Below are 21,139 nucleotides of genomic sequence, written 5' to 3'. Positions count from 1 at the left end.
AATTCTAAAGGTAGATCACCCTCGTTGCACCATCCTTCGATTAATGTATAAAATCTCGCGTTGGTACTAATAGCGAATTCGATACCTCGCACTGACTCTGCGCTGCTGCCAGAAAATGACCAGGACTGGTTGTTTCTAATAGAAACGAAGCTAGCTCTATAAGAATCAACCAATCCAAGTCAGTTTTTGGTACCAGTGCAGAGTCAGCGCGAGTTACTGAATTCGCTATAATCTTGAATTATAAAATTATTTGCAGGGTTTAAGTCTGAATGGGCGACCGTTAAAGACGAGCATCTATATGTCGGTAGTATAGGCAAAGAATGGACCACACCATCGGGCGAATTTGAGCACAATAATCCACTTTGGATTAAAGTAATATCCCCTCGCGGGGAAATTTACTCCTTGAATTGGATTTCCAATTATAAACGCTTAAGGCAAGCCATAAATATCGAGTTTCCAGGTACGCGATTACTTTGCTTCTTCTTGTAAACATGTTACATGCAATTCTGAATCTTAATCACTAATTGATATTCTTTTACAGGTTACATGATTCATGAATCAGGAGCTTGGAGCGATGTACACAAAAAGTGGTTCTTTTTACCGAGACGATGTTCCCATGGGCGTTATAATGAAACTACAGATGAAACCATGAGTTGTAATGTTTTATTAACCGCGGACGAAAATTTCGTAGATATTAAGGTTCTTATTCGATTACACTCTGGATTAGACAATTGGGTAATTATTTAGAAGTTTTACATGTTTGGATATGTTAGCAAGATCAAGATTCTGAACAATTTTTTCCTATACATGTTACCGCCGCACGACCTTCGTTTCCGAGATATTTGCGAAAAACTTTCCAACTTGTCCCGGGTATTAGTATTGGTTGCGACTAGATTAGTGCGGAGGGCGCGTAAAGCATGATAGCGAACTCATGTGAGCTTAGAGATTTGAACCAGAAACTTGCGGATGCCGGTCAACACCCCGACTCAGATCGGTTTGCTACCATGCTTTACGCGCCCGCGAGCTCCCACTACATATTACCCACGGTATTAACCGCACGCGATTGGTCGTGGTGTGTTTCCAAGGAATAACTGATACATCCCAAACGCGGGACCTGATCGTTATCAACATAAACAACGTCCCGCACGAAAAGTTAACAGAGAGAGTAGAGGGCCGTGCGACGGAGAAAAACATTGGTGGTTAAGTGGGGAGTCAGGCGTAGCAACGCTTCCCAAGGGTCGTGCCTGCGCGAAACAGGTATGCTCTAATGTGGAATGCAGTGTATAGGTAGGTATACGGCAGAATACATTGTGTAGTAGCAGCAGTTTTTCGCGAATATCTCGGAAACGAAGGTCGAGCGGCGGTAACATGTATAGGAAAAAGTTGTTCAGAATCGTGTCCCCGACAACATATCCAAGAAACATTGAAATCGTTGAGGATGAAGAACTTCTAAATAATTACCGACGATTGAGCTCTGGGTACAACAGTGTTGCTAAAATGATTTTTTTTTAGGTTATCACAGTTGGCGATCTGGTTCCAGTCAGGGGTTTCTCAAGTTTCAAATTTCTGCCAGGATCTCAGGATTCAGTGCTCATTGCCCTTAAAACGGAAGAATATCAAGGGCAGACTGCTACGTACATAATGGCATTTACCGTGGAAGGAGTCGTAATAATGCCGGAAACTAGAGTGGTGGATAAGAAATTTGAGGGGTTGGAATTTATATGACATTCCAGTTAGCAACGGTAGCATCTAATTAAAGAACTGTAAATAAATTGTACAGATTTTGTAATTCCATAGTATTATGAAATGGAAAGCTGAGTTGAGTAATTCACACGGTTCTCTGTAATCATCAGTATTGCTCTCCCCAAGTAGATGTACTGTAACCGGGGTTGCCAGATCAGGCCAGAAATTTTGCCGGAGAATTCAATTTCGTTGAGGATCCCCAGTCAGCCACGCCCGTTTTTGCAGATTTTGCTCAACGCCCGAGTACAAATGTTTGTGACAGAAAGACTACAGATTTGATACAGGACTTGTTATATTCAATGATGCAAGCAGACCGTCAGCAGATTGTGCTGCCTTAACCTGCCCACAGATTGGCGGCAGGGTCTGCTGATACAATTTAATGGCAGAAATCGATGAGATTCTGTACAACGCGATTTGGGGGCAGATAGGCAGCAGGATCTACTCGAATCTGTTGCCAATCTACTGGCATACTGCGGTCAGTTTGTTTACTGGGTTGCAGCCAGCGGAAGGAGAGGGGGGAGGGGGGGGAGGAGTGAGAGAAAAAAGGGCCAATAAGAAAACAGGCATCTTAAATTCATTATATTAATGACTTCTTATAAAGGAGTAATAATAATAATAAAAATATTATGTATATTTATTAGAATTTGTTGCAGATTTTGAATAGTTTTTTATGTTTTTATGACATGCTACACTAGTGCAGTGCCAGTGCGTGCCTGCCGAAGTCGCTAATATTCTCTATTCTGCCGGAGATTTTTATTGTGCCTGCCTGAGGCTGGAGACAACGGTTCAAAACCTGAGACTCCGGCTGAATGCCGAAGATCTGGCAATCCTGAGTGTAACATTCATAAACTTCCATACCACATTTATATGGCTATACGAGTAACAGTCACTTGATAGTTGTAAATACATGTATATACACTAAATGTTTCACGAAGCTAACTTATAATACATATGTAAGGGAAAAACTGTTGTCGAAAGCAGTGTTACACAGAGTTCGGGCAATAAAAATTTCATGGTGCTATTTTACACGTTGCCTATTATGCTGCTCCCATGAAAATAGAATGTCAATTGACTCGTCTCGGTCCTTTCCTGTTTCCAAAGCTTTTCTTTAAAAAGTGACGGAAAAGGTTTCACAGAATGCTGAGACACACTGCCGGGGTCGTAATGTGTATGGTCTAAAATCAATAATATCTATATATGAAAGCTCGAGGTGGTGGCAGCAGCATTGCGCTATACCGAGAGAATTTAGTCAACTCGTGGCACCGGAGGAAGAAAGCTCCGTTTAAGACGTCGAAATCAAATTTCTCTGACCGGTTCTGATTTTGTTTTAAATCAAATTTCCTTAAATTGGTGGTGACAACGTGCACGCTGTATAAGGCAGTATTATAAACAAAGGTCAATGAAATTTTACGCTGCACTAATATAAACATCATTCATAAGAAAATATTTATTAAACTGACACGCGTACTGCCAGTGGATAAATGAAGTCTGAAAAGTCGGAAGTTCGAAACGAACGACACAATAGTTAGTCGCAAGTGAATGTATAAAATATTCCCGACTAAATGTTACAGAAGCTTCTCTTTTCTTCCCGATACGAAAGAATTTTATTATGTAACGCCTGCGAGCAACGTTGATTCCTTTAACTACAAGGAACAGTCGCGATACAGTTGATGTCCGGCGAATGCGACTGAGATTCACTACCAACGGCAAGACTGGCGTCTTGTATTAACAGGAAAACTCGGTTTTTCGAGGAGACCCGTATCAGATTATGACAAACGCTTTCACCTTGGATGCTCCTTCCGTGTGCTGTCTAAAAATGGGGAAAATAAGCATGGTCACCGGAAGAATGTTTTGCATACTTATCCAGGACGATACGGAAACCGCAACGCGCCTGACAGTACCGTGACGCAAATTCGCCGACAGCAATACGCGTTAGCGCTGCTTCTGATCATTGAATTCTGCTGGAATCAAGAAGAACGTCAACGGAATACCATCGATTTGTCGGGCTTGGAATAAGTGCCCCTCGTTCTTTGTTAGACGTCTGATGCCTAGCGGGATGCCTCTCACCTGGCACACGCACGTGACTTTCACGTCGCAGATATCATAATACCCATGAGCTTTCCTCGAGCGACATCGGCTGGGATAACAGAAACTAGGTGTACCGGGAAATTAATCATGGCAAAGAAGTTGGACGAGGCGAAGGAGTGGCGTACCGCTAGATTAGGAATTTCCCTTCTCCTGAACAACGAGACCAAGGAGGCTGAGGACCTATTTACCGAACACCCGCATAGCTTTCACATAAAGGCAGGCCGCTGCTTCGTTTTATTCATGGTATGCGAATCACGGATTATTTATTTACGCACGACAGTGTAGACTCTGGTTTTTATCCCCTGACGTGATTATTGGTCAACTGTTGTAATTCTTATTTAATTTCTGCTATCATACGCGCCGCGCAAAGAGGTGCAGCTATTTCCTGAAAGTATCCCGCTGCTTTTTACGATCAACTTGAAATAAACCGCATGCTACATCGCGTGACGCTCTATGCGCCCCAACGTATTGACCGTAAAATCTATTTAAAACTATGCTAAGTGTAATCTCAACGGACCGATCTTGAAATATAAATGGGGATCGATAAGTATCGAATGAATTTCCAGAATGCATTAATGACGTTCGAGGATGATAAGCTCCAACAAGCCATGACGCTGCTGAAGGATATGGAAAGGGAGTGCGCTAGTGATATAGGATGGCTCAAGTCCATGAGGTGCAAAGTCTTCAGGGCGGACGAGACAGGCGTAATTATCCTTAAACGAATTTCAGCTCCGGTTGGAATTACATGCGCTTAAGGTACATGCGACTGGCTTAACGAACGTTCACTGGGGAATAAATGTTATAGAAAGACTACGTCAACAAATTGGAGAGGCAAATAATCCTAGCAGACTCGCAGGTCTGTTCGGCGATACTAACGTTGCTTCAGCAAGATCTCACCGGTTACGTACGCGGTGGTTGGATGTTACGTAAAGCCTGGCGGGTTTACCAGCACGCACACACGCAAATATCCCAGCTCTATCAGCGCACCTTCGGTACAAATCCGTCGGGTATGCCACTGCATTAGGTCATTATTAACGAATGCTTATCAATCTGTGTTGTGTTCGATGTATTTCGTTGGTGGCACCGCCGTAGAATTATGTTGAGCCACGAAATCGGAGCATGATCGTGAATTTACGAGGGCAGATCCGAAAGCCGGAAATTCAAAAGATTATGAAACTTTGGGGATACGTAGAGGCACTGCAGGATTTAAGGAAAAAGGCCCAGGTGGCAAACTTTCTGAGGGGCCCATTTTTTCGGAAAAAATTAAGAGGTAGTTTACTAAAAGCGGGCTAAATGTAGTAGTATAGAAAAAAATATAGTGTTTGGATAAAATCGTAATTTTTTGGGGGGGGGGGATGGAACCATCTCTTACAGTTTGCGATTTATGACACAAAATCGGAAAATAGTAGATTTTCAAGGGCAATTTCACCCCCTTAGAGTGAATTTGGACAGCAAAAAAATCTCTACATATCCCTAAAGTTTCATAATTTTTTGAATTTCCGGCTTGGGGATCTTCCCCTGTTAGTTAAAAAGAGAAAGTGGTGTCAAGAAACAGGATTGCCGGACATTCTTCTCTTTCTTTCTCTTTTCGAACGCTTCTCAGAGTAAAATGCCGAACGCACTCCTGCGCGAGGATTGTAAACAGATTTTCTGAGTGTTTTGATTTCTTAAATACGATAACAGAATCAGTTCCAAACACTGTGTAATAATATTTGACGTTTTTAATGAGAAGTAATAAGTCTTTGCTTAATCTAAAAGCGAAGTGTTCATATATAAGAGTGTTGGTAGTTTGGCCTGTTAACTAGGGTGTTCTAAAATTTGTAGCTAAAATTTACCAAGTACCCAGGAAGAGCGAATACCTACAGTTTTTGCGTAATGTATAGCAGTTACTCTAAAAAATAAATTGATTTGTCATGACCAAATACCACTTTTTAAATGCATTAGAAGTGTTCCTAGTTAACGGGTTAACAACGAAACGAAGCGTTCTTTTTTTTTTTGTAATTTTTGTTTCTGACAGGCCTCGACACGAGATGCAGTACACCCTCGTGCAACGGTTCCTCTTACTCCCTACAAAGCCCACAGAGTCCAGGTTCTTCGGAATGGTCTATACCGTCTTGCAACGGTTCCACCAGCAACCTGATACCAGCCTCGTCCCCTTCAGGTCTACGAAGCTCACTATCAATGTTCTTCTCGCTCACTGGCATCACGTCCGAACAACAAACACCGTAATTGTTGCTTCTTCTTACGAACATTTCTCGCTCCTCCGCGTCGAGCCATTTCTCTTCCGTTCACATCGACCGCGACGTAGAATGACCGTGAAACATTTTGCGGAACCATCCCTCCGAAGTACCGAAAGCCAGATGCAACACCTGTCACACTCGACGATATGTACACGACTCGATAACATTTATTCACTATTCACCGATCATTCTTTCAAAACATCTGCCTTTTTCTGTCAACGGCAAATCGAAATTCTCCCGTCGGAAGCCAGCGAAAGCAGAAACGTGATGTACTTTACAGGTTCGTGGAGCCTAGCGAAGCCTCCCGACTGATGTCGGCGGTTAGCTTCGGTTACGGGATTTATCAGCTGTGCGTTAGTCTGCTGCCACCGTCCCTTTTAAAAGTCATCCACTTTCTGGGCTTCGAGGGTGACAGGGAAGCAGGACTCACCGCGCTCATGTACGCCCGCCTCAGCGAAGATATGCGTGCCCCGCTTGCCACGTAAGTCTCTTTTCTATTTTTTAATTATTTTGTCATCAACTTTATGAAATCATAAGTTCTTGCTCGGCACAGATGGCGAATTATAAAATTAGTAAGGGGTGGGTTAAAATTATAGAATACAATGGTGTTTATTTCGAAATATAGGATCTTTTGTATGAGTTTTTTAGAAGAGATAAAGTAGGCAAGTACTTATAACTCAATCTCCGTATTTTACCGATAGGTTTCATTGAAAATCTACAAGTTAAATTTTTACTGGAAAGGAAATATAATTTTTTGAAAATATGCTAGAAAGCACTAAATTATATGAAAAATGTCTTTAATTGAAAGGAAGAATCGTTATAATTTGATAATAATCGTTATGATTTTAATCGCGAGTAAAATATTGTCTGCAGCGATTTGATAATATTCTTAAATAAAAAATACAAAACTTGAAATTTATATACAACTATGTATGCACATATATTCACGGAGAGAACTTATATTTAAATGTGGAAGTTCGCCACAAATGTACGCTGACTTGAACGGAATTCAAATGTCCCAAAGAAGGAAGTAGAAACGCTCAGCATGTGGTCAGCCATGCATAAAGCATTTACACCGTGGACGAGTCTAATGTTATAGAAATTCTTGGCAGTACAACACTACATTATTGACTATAGTATTTGAAATTTATTTCGAAAATTCGATGCTTCATTGTTAGAACCAAATTTGAATGCGTAATATTTTTTTATTAATCATTTTATCGCATGTACCACTACAAACTTAGGTACATATTTTTAATCATTTACAAAAGCTAAAGATGACCTTCGCACGATACCAATGTTAATACTATTGATTATTGTCATTTATTCTTGCGTCAGTACAGTTTTCTACCTTTTTTTTACGAAAATGAAAAAATCGTATTATTTTTAAAATATTCTGTTCCGTATTTCGGTGGTAAGATTCTATTAATTTATCGTTTTTCCGTTGCAGCTTGTCTTTACTCTGGTACCACACGATCGTGCGTCCATTTTTCGCCCTGGATGGAAGCAACCTCAGGGCTGGTGTCGATACCGCAAAACAATTGATCGCAGAGTGTCACCCAGAGTTTAATAATTCAGCCCTCTTCCTGTTTTTCACTGGTCGCATAGAGAGACTCGAGGTAAAAATACTTCTCTCAAAAGGTTGGCTGTCCTTTAAGAAAGATGGTGCAGCTACTCTAGAGACCACGAATGATTTATTATGTTTTATACACAAAGTTTCAAGACGCATGTAAAACGTCACGAAATGTTCCTTAAACTGTCTGAAATTTCTGAACCTCTTCAATAATCACTTTGTTTCTTTATAGTCGAACGTGAACGGTGCTCTTCAAGCATATGGAAAAGCTGTCGAAGCCTCGAACCAGAGAGAGGTGAAACTCTTATGCGTGCACGAAGTGGCCTGGTGTCATCTCATTTGCCTTAATTACGAAAAGGCTTACTTATCTTTGGCGCAGTTACAACAACATTCTAGGTGGTCGAAGAGTTTCTACGCTTATTTAGGAACTGGTAAGAGGTGCATCCATTCTCCTCCCCCTTACTATTTTAAATCAGAGCCATCATTTTGTTCCTCCAATCCTTGCAATCTCCCACGATCTCTGCTCGTAGTTTGCTGTGGAGCAATGGGCAAGTTCGACGATGTGTCTGCGATTTACCAAAAAATTCTCCATTTCGCCACTCGAACGAGCAAGGAGACGCAGTTGGGTGTATTTATTCTACGGAGAACGCCGAAGCTAGTAGATCAAGAAACTGGACAGCCATACACGGTCTTGTATTACAGACTGCTTGTGTATGAGTTACTTTACTTGTGGAACGCGATGCCGTCCTGTTCATCAGAGTCGTTACGAGGAATACTTCTAGGTAATGGAGCAAAATCTCCTTTGACAATGTGATTAACACTTTGAGTGGAGCAAGATTTGGCGAAATACTGTTTCAAGTCGGTCAAGCATTCTCTACCGGCCCCTTTTGTTTGGAAAGTTCTGTTTATCTCATCCTGCCCTTATATCATGACACTAATGAAAATTTATACTTCTATACTTTCTGTTAGATCTTCGCAAGAGTACTAGATAAGCGAGATTTCGACGATGAAAATGAACCTAAGCACGACTGTATTCGTATGATTAAAACTAGTCACAGTGCTGACGAGTTTGGGCTCATTTTCAAAACGTCGCCAATTCGTTAGTAATACTTTTATGAAGATCTAAAAGAGAATACAGAATTTTAAATTTTCATTAGAATAGTAGGTAATGAATTTAAGAAGTAGTTGCTGCGAATTGATCTAGGACCGAATCTATAGTGAAATCTATAGGAAGTCCACAGGCATAGAGGTGTAAAGATTGCGCGGATAAATGGTATGTAATTATCTTCTGGTGCTTTTATTATCAGAATGCAAAAGTAATCGTACGAACGAGCCAATGGTTGGGCTAGCCGATTTGATCGAAGGAGCAGCCCATGCCTATCTCGGTGACAAAGATGCGTCGATTGAAAGTTATCAAAATTGTCTGCGGCGTCGTAATCCGTCCAACGACGCGTCCGACCAACACGTTAGCGCTTTTGCGCTTTATGAACTTGGCAGTGCACTTTGCTCCACTAATGTAAGTACTATAGGAAGGGACATGCGTGTCAGCATGCAAATTTTTTTTCTAATTCGACGTTCGATTAATATATCGTTCGCATAATGTTTCAGAATGTCGAGGAAGGAAAAGCTGCCCTTTTAAGAGCTCAAAACGAATACAAAGATTACGACTTCGAGAGCAGGCTCAACGTACGGATCCATACTACCTTGAGAAATTTTATGAACTGACGTCGAGTAAAACGCCCAGAGATTTCGTTTATATTTTATTACACGCAATACTTGTAGCGTCCACGTGCTGGCGAATACGTTCTTACATAGTGCGATAACGAATTGTCCTCGAGAACATTCCGTCTACATAATTTAACTGACAAGCCTGTAGACATCGGCGACTTAAACTAACAAGACTCAATGATGCAAAATTCATTTCCTAGAGTACGAAGAACTATACCAAGTGTGTTCTTTCATTCCGTCTACGGGGAGAGAGAAGTCGCAGTAACGCAAATTGATCGCGTTTAATTGTATAAAATTGAGGTCCACTCTATCGTCGCAAATACCCTTATGACAGGCCTGCCCACTAGGGTGCAAATACCTCCCCAAGTTATGGGACCCGGGCAACAGCCGAGCGCGGAACTGTTACGTTGCTAACCACAGCATGGGCTGCGGGAGAACTGCAAGACTGTGCGCGCGTCCATACTGGCTCGTACCACGAGTTTATATTGCTGGGCCTCACGTGTATGGGCGCACACACACTCTTGCAGTACTCCCAAAACCCACTGTAAGGAAGATTAAAAATTGAAAGAATAAACTCCCTGTCTGTATTGAACGATATATATATGTTTATTTCGATGCCGAGGGAAAATAAAGTCGTAAGGTCTTTCTCGAGTCAAGGCCTGGAATAGATTGCCCGTTCTGGACCGGGAAGTCATTGCGTTGACACTATCAAAAATTCCTTAAGACCCTATCTAATTTATGATGGGCCTGACATCACGCTGTCCGGACCCGGCGTCGCAGTGCTCGCCTTTTGTAAACATTCGCACGCGGCTACGCCTCGTTCGTGGAGCGGTGTTTACATTTTCTAACACCACGCAACGGTTAACAACGTAACAGTTCAGCCCTCGGCTGTTGCCCGGGTCCCAGAACTTCAGGAGGTATTTGCACCCTAAAGGGCAGGCCTGCCTTATGTACATAAAATCATTTACACTACTATTATGTACATAACCAGTCTACGGCCGTGTATATACATATGTACTTATTTACCAATATACAGAGGTAATAAAGGCGTACTTCAATGAACATTCATGAGAAATATCGTCATTGATTATAAAGTTTCCATCTAATCCCTATGCCGTTGCCATTCCATCATGAAGCACCTACACTTCAGCGGCGAAAATTCAGGTTTTTGGTAAGTAGCTCTATAAAATGCGATGGGAAAAGTAGATTGCGATATTCAATTATAAAAAAAAAAAACAGTACTTACGAGGGAAGATCCTCCACCCGGAAATTGGGGATATGTAGAGGATATAAAGGTATGTATCACGCAATTTGTTTTGCTGCCCCAAATGTGAAATTGACCCCTGAAAATCCGGTTATTTTACGATTTTCTGTTATTGTTGTGACCAAAATGCCTTTTTCTTTTTTTTGAAAAACATCGTTTTCAGAAAGACGCGTTTAAAGTTTTAGGTACTGTTATTTTTTAATTAGAAATATAGGCATAAATTTTGTAATTAATATAATTAAAGGTGTTCTCTTAAAAATAACTCCCAAATATCGCCTTCTTTTCAGACCGTCACCCTAGGGAGACCCCTTAAATTAGAATAAAACGAAACAGATAGATCAGAAAGTAGATTAGTAGTTGAAAGCTCTCAATCGTATTTTGTAAATTCGAAAACAGCTGAATCAGACATAGAACTGCATTTTCTATGAACGACAGTGACAGGACGTCCAAGATTTCGCTCGATGACGTCGCCTGCCTGAAGTCCGGTCTCAAAACCCCATCGACCAGAATTTAGCTGCTTAGAAACCCGAGAAAATTTCAAACCAAAGAAACTGTAGAGTATCGGTTCGGATCCTTCAAAAGGTCAAACCTGTGATTATGAGGACGTTCCGATGAGCGTACAAAACGCGTACTGCTGCTCTAATGGAGGAACCTGTCCAGCTGCTATACTAAATTCCTCTCGCCAATCTCCTTGGTACTGTAAATTCATCAAACCCTTTGTATTTTGCGTCATTACGTCGTTGTTAGGTACGTTCACGATCAGAATCGTGTAATTTAACCCGCAATTAGTATACGCAGCTCCTAAGGTCTGATCTTACGAGCACTTCTTAGTTCTTTGACACAAATGTTCGTAGACTGAATAGTATCCAACTTTTGATCAATTATCTACAGTGACTCACAGGTTTGTTCACATGAATTTAGAAGAATAACTAACTGTGAAAGATGCTATTTCGCTTTTGCTTCATCACTTAATCAGTAATTTTGCTATGAAAAATACGACTACACGCATAATTTACTCTAGTCATTTACTTTTACTATTACTCATCTCATATGTATTATATCATTTATTTTCTATGAGTAATAAAGACGTAAAAATAATACTAATAAGGCCCCTGTGACTATTTTTGTTGTTATTGCTTGCTAAACAATGCTCCTCACCTGAACCACAATTCCATGAATTTGCAGATCTCTACCCTCTCGTTTAAGGATACCACGGGGGTAAAAGCCTTTAAATTTATCATTTTTTTCTCGGTTACTACTTAAGGTAAATGAATGAAAGTAAAGAGGAAAAATAGCTACATATTAGCTGTACTTCATATATTTTTTCCGAATTTTAAATCAATTATTACCGGCAGAAAAGAAATTTATTCTTGGAGGTGGTTTTTGCAAGCGACCCTTTGAGTAACACCCACCAAAAAATCAGAAATAATCTCTATTGTCTAACTATCACGTATAAAGAAGCAATGTTTACAAGTGACTGTATCACTCCAAGTTAACTAAATAAATATCAAAGTTATCATGCCATTGGGAATATTTATTACGAATTATTATAAACAAGTAATAGTATAATATGATCCGTAAAAGTATCTCGGCGAAATATCCAAGTGAATTGCTATTGGCGAATCCTATTTGCGGGTTAAAGAAGCGATTAAAAAACGATTAAGTATTGAAGCGCGTGATTAAATGTTAAATAAAAATACTTGCGCGTGAAAATTTTCAGCGATGTCTGTGTCCCACCTGTGCGACAAATATTCCGCCAGTACGACGTTCAAGATAATCAGATCCGACTTGGTGAATCTGAGATCGCACTTGAATACTCTCTCGGTAATGGATATACTGTTATTATACATGTACAATTAATTACGAACCTTTTGTTCTGCCTTCTGAAACCACGTTTGTTAGATGGAAGTGAAGAACGTCATGGAGACGCGCGATGACCTAAAGAGTAAGCTGAAGGAAGTTGGTTACGTAATACCGAAAATGTCAGAGGCCATTCTGCATTTAAGGAACGAAGTATCCGAAGGTAAAGATACGATGTGTCGATTGCAGTTGTATATCATTCGTCTTTTATTGCTGTAACCGTTAGGAAGAACACGTACTATCGACTTTCTGCTGATCGGCAGTTTAGTCACCCTCGGAAATGGCACAAACTTATATGGAGGGGAGGATAATTGTCGATCGCTCATCAATTCGACAAAATAATAATTTAGACCAGAGATTATTCATTAAGGCTTCACTTCCTAGGTGGATCATACGTAGAATTAATAAATGGAATGACTGAATGGACTGAGACGTTTGTTTTGAAAAGATTTTTGAGATAGGAGGAAGGACAGAAGTTGGGGTAGAGTTTGGAGCATTTCTTTTATGAAAACGAAGGGGAATCGGAAAGTGCAGTTCGGTAGAATTCTGCTTATTTTTTGCAACTATAATTATAGTACGGATTACTTGTGTTTTGCCAATTATAGACAAAATAATTATAAATGAAAGGTTTTTGAAGTAAAGGAGTTTATCTAGTTAAGGGGGTAGACTACTGTGCCGGCCCGAATCTTCTGATGCAAATTGTAGAGAAACTAATCAGCCGATTAAATTGCGGTTTAGCACTTGATTTTGGCATATTGTACAGCGTTAAAAACCATTATAAAAATTAAGAAAATAATATAGGTATACGTCACGAGGTGGCTCCGAACTGATGGTCTTTCTTAAACGGTGTACCTCCTAACTCAAATTTGGATTGTCAAAAACAGAAACACAAAAGTTGTCTTTTAAGTATAACGTTATGCCCGATCATTAACGGACCCGTTTTTTAATATTTTGAAAATTCGCTGATTACCAGAGTGTCGAAGGAAAAGACGATCATAATTGGTATAGGTTTATATGGAGGGTAGAGTAAATAGTCAAATGGTGGATAATGCTGGGGTTGACTAAACAGTTTAGTCGACGAATTACTGATAAAGAATATTCGCTAGATTTTAATGCTCAACGTAAAACAGGAATGGATACGCACACGAAGGCGTTGTTGAAGGCTATGTCTCCAGAAAGTGTAAAGGATTTGGTGAGAAACGAATTACAGACGTACGACGCCGACAAAACAGGAAGAACCGATTACGCTCTAGGAAGTTCAGGTTTTGAAAATATGATTCTCGGTTTTCAATATTTATGATTAAAATGATTTGATCTGGGGGTACTTAGGCGGCGCGATCCTCTCGACGAGGCAAACCGAGACATACTCGGCTGGTGCACCAGTACTGAAACTTTTCGGTATACCTCTTTGCCAACAACAGAATACACCTCAGGCTATACTTCAGGTCAGTGGAGAATATTTGTAATATTCATAGTCCATGCGTGTACATAAAGTGACTTATACAACTTGGTAAAGTTCGCTGTTTGGTACACAGCGAGGGTAGTACCTAATCGAGTCCATGGGGAGGAAATACGGAATATTTTTTAAACGATTCGAGATGGAAAATAGTGTCGCTTCGAAAAATTGGAATTGTATATTTCAATGTTACTATCACGCACTTGTGGGAACCTTTTCTTCTTTATAAAAGTTATTAATTGAAAGTTAGTATATGTATAAAAGAGATGCATTTTATATTGCTATCCAGTACACAAGACACCCCCCTCCCCGCCGCATTTTTGGGATATTAGGAAAGAATATTTTTGTAAGCATGGCGAACATTTGCATTTTAATTACATTAAAGTTACAAACGCTGATCGCGACCCGCTGAATTAATTCTATTTGGAAAACACTAATTTTTAGTTGAAGTGTGCCTTTAATCTTTCCAAAGATAGAGTCTGGCCTATATGTATTAGTAGTATATATATTATCAAAGTTAAATGTAAAAGGATTTCCTGCTTTCTTCTGTCCTTTGAAGTATGTACTTACAGAATGGCGTAATGTCCTTTACGGTGATGGTATAATAAAAGGGATATTTTAATCATGGATTGCGTAAAATAAGTGTTATACATTATATTGGAAATTCCACAGAGCATATGGATTTTTATCAACGTTAATTAACGTCAGCTAATTATTTCCAAAGACTGGTGTCCTCCCGGGTGAATGCTGGGCATTTAAAGGCAACAGTGGCAACGTTGTTATACAATTACTTGGTTTTGTGCATATTTCTGGAGTCAGTCTGGAACACATTCCACAATCGATATCTCCCACGGGAGAAATAAGCACCGCCCCCAAAGATTTCTCTATTTGGGTAAATTGTACCGAATTTTTCAATTTGAATATTTCAAATATAGAATTTAATCTCGTTAAACGTAGCGTTTAAGTAGAAATTTGTATCCTTTAAAGACTGATTCAAGCATACAGTATCATTAGAAATTTGTCTGTCAATGTACTGTCTGTGTATAAACATTCATTTTTTTGTATATTAATATTCCTTTTATTCCCATAAATATATAAGTTTTTCTGGCTGCACATTTATATTTAGAAGTGGCAAAGACTTGTACAAATAAAATTTATAGTGTTAGCATAAACGTTTCTTGACTCAATTGTCAGTAATGAGAAAGCTTTGCAACGCTCATTTTCATAAGTTTATCAACGACTTTCAAGAATGATCACATTAGGGCTGTTAAATGGAATTAATAAGTAATAAGAATATCACTCAGAAAATATAGTCAATGCGTTTGGTATTTTTCTAGGGATTGGACAGCGTGGACGACAAAACTCCTTTCTTCTTCGGTGAATTCATATATGACACTAATGGTCCTCCTGTACAATACTTTGAGGTGCAGGTAAATTGATATTTCCTGGTTCCAATAAAATTACAATTTGGCACACATAATTTAGCATTTGTAAATTGCAGAATGAATCAAAAAAAGCGTATGAAATAATCGAATTAAAGGTTCACTCTAACAGTGGTAACAGTGAGTACACCTGCATATACAGAATGCGGGTTCACGGTACCTTAAAGCAGAAAAATAGATAACTCCATCTCGACTAAAGAGTAGAAATTCTAGCATTTCTTTTGCGACCAATGAGACTGGCTCCACGAGAATTCTAAGATCGCTATTAACGTAGTGTAATTAATAATATAACATTACTTTCCATAGGCTTTTCTTATCTATGTATTATATATACTTTATCATATAGTAAATAAAGATATATACATCTCGTATTCATCAAGCTAATTATAATTATCCAAGTTCCTTCAGCAAGGACAGCTTCGCGAAAATGGCCAAAAATTGTCAACTTTGACGCTCTGTAGTTTCTAAACATATTCGAAGCCAGCAAAATGATGACTTAAACCCCCCCTAATTTCACGCGAACTGCATAATACTTCACTGAAACAAGCGTGGGACAAGTGAAATGAAAGACAACCGATAGGTCAATTCAACGTAATCGTCATTCAATTTATTACATTTGTACATATTTAGTCTTGTTCTACGTCTCTATCGCCGTGCTCCCTTCGCTCTTTCACGCTCGCACCCACGCACTCATTCTTTCCCCATTTTCCTGCTTCCTCTCCCTCTCTACCATTCTTTCTCCCATTCTCCCTCCGAACACTCTCACCCTGTCTCGCCCGCCGTCCCAAATTCAGCTGCAGGTTCGCGTGTCTAGGCTTCCCCGAAACAGAAGGAAAGAGCGTCGCACATGCATGCGCGGCGGCATCAAGCAGACAAAAAGGACGCATTCCGGTAGACCAGTGTCTGGTACGTTAACTGCCGTTATTAAAATAGCACGTTACATCTGAGGGCGGCTAACCGTCTAGCTTTACGCGTTTCCTTCATCCGTCCCTTCGTGTCGCTTCTCTCCTTCTCATCTCCCTATATTTTTTTGGTTCCTTTTCTTTTTTCCTCTTTTTTTTTTTAAATAGACGATTACGCGCTGCTTTCTCTAGGGGCGAAGAACAGACTCGAGAGGCACGCGGCAACAAGTACACCGAATAACACGTTACAGCTTCCGAGCACGTGCCACGCGTGCACGATTCCTCCTTGTACTTATTTCGAAGACCCGCATCGGCGCGCCTGCCTGCGCGCATATAAGCGGGGGACACGCGCGCACGCGCGTCCCATTCGTTCCTCTTATGTTTCACATTCTCCATCTCTCGTTTCATTATTTTTTCTTTTTTTAGCGCTTATTATCTCTCTTCCCATTTCACTCACCGCGGACACCAGCGTTTCCGCCCGCTCCGGTGCGCGCATAGATTATAGAATTTCCTTATCCGTTTGCATACTTCTCCGTCTCGCTAATGATACATGTGCAACTGATCGGCGAATCTTTCGCGCGCGGTTACACGATCATCCCGCAGCTAGAGTAAACTATAATTCGGAGGTCAGTCGTCTAACGCTATCGAGCTATCGAGACTCGGTCGTGGTGCCATAGAGACGCGCGTATTTATATGTATATATATATAATATATATGTATATGTATGTATATATACTTGTGTGTACGTACTCATATATGCACTGTGATTGTACGAATACATTTTTATAGTCTAGGAAGTCTGATTAAAAGGTCCAAAACGCCCAATGCGCAGCGGTGAAGCTGTTGACGGAACGAACACCATAGTGACGTCACTCAGAGCTCCCTAAGATCTGTATGCACGAACGTTTACAGTGTTCGCTGAACTTAGTCCGACTGAATGCTTAACGGGAATTGATCAATCACGCGGGGATCGAATTTCGAGCGGAACAGGCGGGATTTTGCGCACGGGGGCTACTTTGGACCTCTTAAACAAGGTAATTTTGGCTAACCACAGTCAACAGCGTTTACCTAGTCACATCTACTACGTTCCAAGGCTGCGAGATTGACGAGAAACACGGGAAATCCTGATGGATCCTCGTGTCGGCGAAGCTTTCTGTCAGCAAGACGATCAACGGGTAAACAAACCGTTCCTCAGCGTTGGTCAGCAGCTGATTCGATACTGAGCAACTATTGCTTTGGATCTGGTAACAGCTCGTTACTATCTACTATGATTATCGAGGTGCATTCAACAGCTGCTGATCGATCCGGGAACGGGAACGCGGGCACATCGATCCTCCCCGTTTCTTAATCGATCGCTCAGCCCCGTCGCGTACTGATAGCGGCTATCGTCGAAGCAACGTGGCGCACAGCGCTCGTCAACGTTTCATTTAGTAACCTAGAACTTCGAGTCAACGAAGAGGTGTCGCCGACCGCCCTTTCAAAGTCGCCTGAACCCGAGGCGCGGGCACCACCACCGCACGAAGTTTCGTCGACGTTCGTCAACGTTAGAAGGCATAGAGTTTATTTTACTTTACTTTACGTTTTTGTTTTCTTTTTTTTTTTTTTGTTCTCCCTTGGATTTATCCCCGACAATCGTTAAATATTACCGCACGCGGTAGTATCAAAATAAACCACACCGAGTGTAGAGTATGTAGAATATTCGTAAGTGTATGTATGTACAGTAGAGTTCTTCTATTATATGCGTACGCATCGTCGATAGAAAGGGCGCAGGGTGGCGCGTTGGAGCAGCGGGGACAGCGGCTTGGCCGTCGAGGGAATAGATCGCTATAGAGTGCTGAGTTCCATAGAATAATCGTGTGTCGGCATTCCGTAGCAGGCCTACGTGAAAGTAAATCGATTACACACCTCTTTCTGACGAGAAACGCGCTTCAACACTTTCAGTGGCGCAGGGTTTGGCGAGATGCCGTTTCAAGACGGTCTTGTTGCGTAAAGTTTGTTTCACGCGCACCGGACTGACTTTCGGTGCTTCCCGGAGAATACGAACGTGGAAAGACGTAGCGATGGAAATCCCCGTCGCCAGTGAAAGTGTTAAGCGGGAGCTCCTCTCGCCGAGCTTGCTATGGGTACCATTTCCATCGACGATGTACACATACTTATTTATTTAATAACACAATGTATATACATTTTTGTGTGTATTTTTTTCTTCTCTCTTTTTTTACTCTTTTTCCTTTACATTACCCAGAGCCTTGCGCATTGTCCTCGTTTTTTTTTGTTTTTTTTTATTAAAAAGTCAGCTAACGTCGTCTAAATTGTATGCTCCTCCGCTTTTTTGCTGCTTGCTCTCGTCGCTGTCCCCGTTGATGTTCTGTTTTGTCGTTATAGGAAATACACTACGATTAAAGTATATCACAGATGTTAACGAGAAGAGCGTCCTACAAAACGCGTGAACGAAACGAATAGAAGGAAACGAGGTGAATACCACGATCGTTGGTCGCCGCAGGATTATCCGGAAGTACGCGGCAGCTGGCATCGACGTAGCTTTCCACGCGAACACGTCGATCGAGCCAATTGACATGGGGGATAGATTGTACGAGTTTCAATTTGTATTAAAGATTATCACAACGTCTCGGATTAAAGTCTTAAGGCCCTAATCACGTTTACCCACGAGCTCGGCTAGACATTATCGTAGAGTTAGCGCGAAAAGACATAAACACCGTTTAATAACCTGACTAAGCCTATGAACTGGTTCGTATCATCCCAGCCAATCGCGATTAATATTTCTCTCGGCCACCCCTCCCGTCGGCTGTACGTTGGTTCTGAAAATATTTAATACGAAGGTCTTACGATCTAGTGTTTAACGATTCTTCGTCTTCCTCGTCGCCCTTTATTTTCTTCTTCTTCTTCTTTTTACAGCTAAACCTCCTCGCGTCGCGGAGGCCTACGCTACGTTATATTTTTTTTTTTTATACTCCGAAAGTTTTCTTTTTATCTAGGATTCTTCTGGCACTTCGGTAAATGACCGTTATTCATCGTTTGGCACCTTTCGTTCCTCCGTCAAGAGCTACCACGATCCGCCGCGGCTCTCGAAACTCTCCTGCGAACGACACGCGCTTAATTTCACGAGCTGGAGAAAAAGGAAAGGCGAGAAAGTGTGGTCCGATTAATTGCAATTGTCGCGTAGACTCGACGTAATCTACCTAAGTGCTACGAAATCCTCTAATTACCGACGCTTCAACTACGTCGTCCTCCAATCGCTACCAATTCCTACGGATCGACTTCCACGATGTTTCGTAACGGAACGTAAGAGCAGTTCCGCTGGCAATAATAGATTGTCATAGGTTTTGTCTTCCTTAAGTACGTTATACTTGCGTTTATCGCGCGCGCGCGCTTCTCTATATACATTCGTTTCCTCCCTACCGTTCTCCCTTCCTCTATGCGCGCGCAGCGTCGAGCTGCCCGCCGATCGGATCATAGCTTTCGCATCTTCTATACTGTACCACCCCCTCCGTCCCCTACCCTAAGCTTCACGATCTTTCGTAAATGCCTCGGCGATTTCTTCCTTTTTTTTTTATCGTTTTCTCATTTTCTTTTTCTTGGCAAGTTCACGGCGGCAAAGTGACTAGAATATAACGACTATATTGTCATGCACTACAGTCTTTCTTAGAGCCCAGCATTGAACCCTCGCGGCACCCGTCCATGGCACTTCGCCGTGGATACCATGGCCGGCCGGCGTCGGCGCGTAAAAATTTATACTTCTCTCGTTCTCTTCCAGCGAACCGTTCGAGCGTGCGGAACGATTCTTCACTGGATCGTTCGGGATTAAGAGGGGTCCAGAGGTCCGCTGGGGGGCGGCCTCTCGAATCGCTCGGACCTCTGCTCGGCCTCTTCCGTCTCGTCGGTGGAATCTTGCGCGGCGGTGCCCGTGGGTATCGTTGTCGGTGAGTCCAGCGTGTCGTCGCGTTGCGCTCGTTTACGGTGGCCGTTGCTGCTCGTCGAGTCCGTATCGTCCACGTATATCCTGACGTCCGTGGCGATGGTCGCGCAGACCCCGTCGGGCATGTGCACTATGGCGGTGCCGTTTCTGCCGCCGGTGGCGCTGCCGCTGCCGCTTCCGCTGGCGCTGGCGCTCGCGCTGCTAACCATGCTGTCGCTCATGTTGCTGGTCGACGTAGGTAGCGCCTCGTCGGGCCTCTCTTCGGCGACGTAGATACGCCCGTAGCTGCCGGCTCGTGTCGCTGAACCGTACTGGTCTGCGACGCCGCTCGCCACCATTGACGAGCTGACGCTCTTCAGCTTGGACGGTCTCCTTTCGTTAATGATGGACTGCACGTCGATATCCTCCGTCGGTGGCGCCGACGACCATTTCTCGCTCTTCGACTTCGCGTCGTCCGATCGTCCGCTGCACTTGGACGTCCCGCTATCGGTGTGATGACTGTTCGTCCCGCTGGGCGTCCTCGAGGCGCTGTTACCGCCGCTGGCGTTCGTGTCGGACTGGGACTGCGTGTCGCTCGACGGCCTGTGGCCCAACGTCGCCTTGGACGGGTAGATATTGGCCGTTGGCAGAAGATAACGCTCGCTGCTCGGCTTGGGACAGGCCAGCCCGGTGACCGAGCCGGTCGGCGTCACCGGGGAGGAATTCGCTGGCGGCTTGATCACGCACAACAGGGACTTGTTCTCCTGCCCGTCGCTGATTGCCTGCGAAGGATATAAATGGTTGATAAATGGTTGATAAATGGCTGGCCACGAGCAGTTCATCTCTGACGGCATTTTCTACGGTCGAAGATGTTCTTGTCAAATGTGAATGTGCTAGATTCGATCACTGGCAAGGCAGATTCTATGCAAA

At 42.2% G+C, this 21,139-nt stretch overlaps 2 protein-coding genes across 6 annotated transcripts in view; one reads left to right on the top strand and one right to left on the bottom strand.

Moving 5' to 3' along the window:
• Positions 1-1,722: 1,722 nt before the first annotated feature.
• On the top strand, positions 1,723-15,711 carry LOC143370265 (tetratricopeptide repeat protein 39C). Its single transcript, XM_076815165.1, has 17 exons — positions 1,723-1,879; positions 2,578-4,074; positions 4,398-4,535; positions 4,637-4,838; positions 5,849-6,056; positions 6,352-6,552; positions 7,522-7,690; positions 7,877-8,075; positions 8,175-8,427; positions 11,208-11,383; positions 12,357-12,460; positions 12,539-12,659; positions 13,627-13,758; positions 13,826-13,941; positions 14,677-14,844; positions 15,290-15,382; positions 15,454-15,711. The coding sequence occupies exons 2-17, from the start codon at positions 3,856-3,858 to the stop codon at positions 15,574-15,576; spliced, it is 2,622 nt and encodes an 873-aa protein (XP_076671280.1). The 5' UTR covers positions 1,723-1,879; positions 2,578-3,855; the 3' UTR covers positions 15,577-15,711.
• Positions 15,712-15,979: 268 nt separating this feature from the next.
• Positions 15,980-21,139, bottom strand: part of Ca-alpha1t (Ca[2+]-channel protein alpha[[1]] subunit T) — a 78,579-nt gene continuing 73,419 nt past the window's right edge. For all 5 annotated transcript variants that reach the window (XM_076815147.1, XM_076815151.1, XM_076815146.1 and 2 more), the window contains one exon: positions 15,980-20,991. In XM_076815147.1, the coding sequence (XP_076671262.1) occupies positions 20,116-20,991 (876 nt within the window). In that variant the 3' untranslated portion in view covers positions 15,980-20,115. The remainder of the gene's footprint in view (positions 20,992-21,139) is intronic.

The sequence above is a fragment of the Andrena cerasifolii genome, chromosome 6 (assembly GCF_050908995.1).
Source record: "Andrena cerasifolii isolate SP2316 chromosome 6, iyAndCera1_principal, whole genome shotgun sequence".
Lineage (NCBI taxonomy): Eukaryota > Metazoa > Arthropoda > Insecta > Hymenoptera > Andrenidae > Andrena > Andrena cerasifolii.
The sequence above is the reverse complement of the archived record's forward strand: the minus strand, read 5'-3'. Positions and strand labels throughout refer to the sequence as shown.

Coding starts and splice junctions, on each gene's coding strand:
- LOC143370265 (XM_076815165.1), top strand. CDS start 3,856: ATGAGCTTTCCTCGAGCGACATCGGCTGGGATAACAGAAACTAGGTGT. Junction 8,428..11,207: donor TTACGAGGAATACTTCTAGG/TAATGGAGCAAA, acceptor TATCGGTTCGGA/TCCTTCAAAAGGTCAAACCT. Junction 13,759..13,825: donor TTACGCTCTAGGAAGTTCAG/GTTTTGAAAATA, acceptor GGGGGTACTTAG/GCGGCGCGATCCTCTCGACG.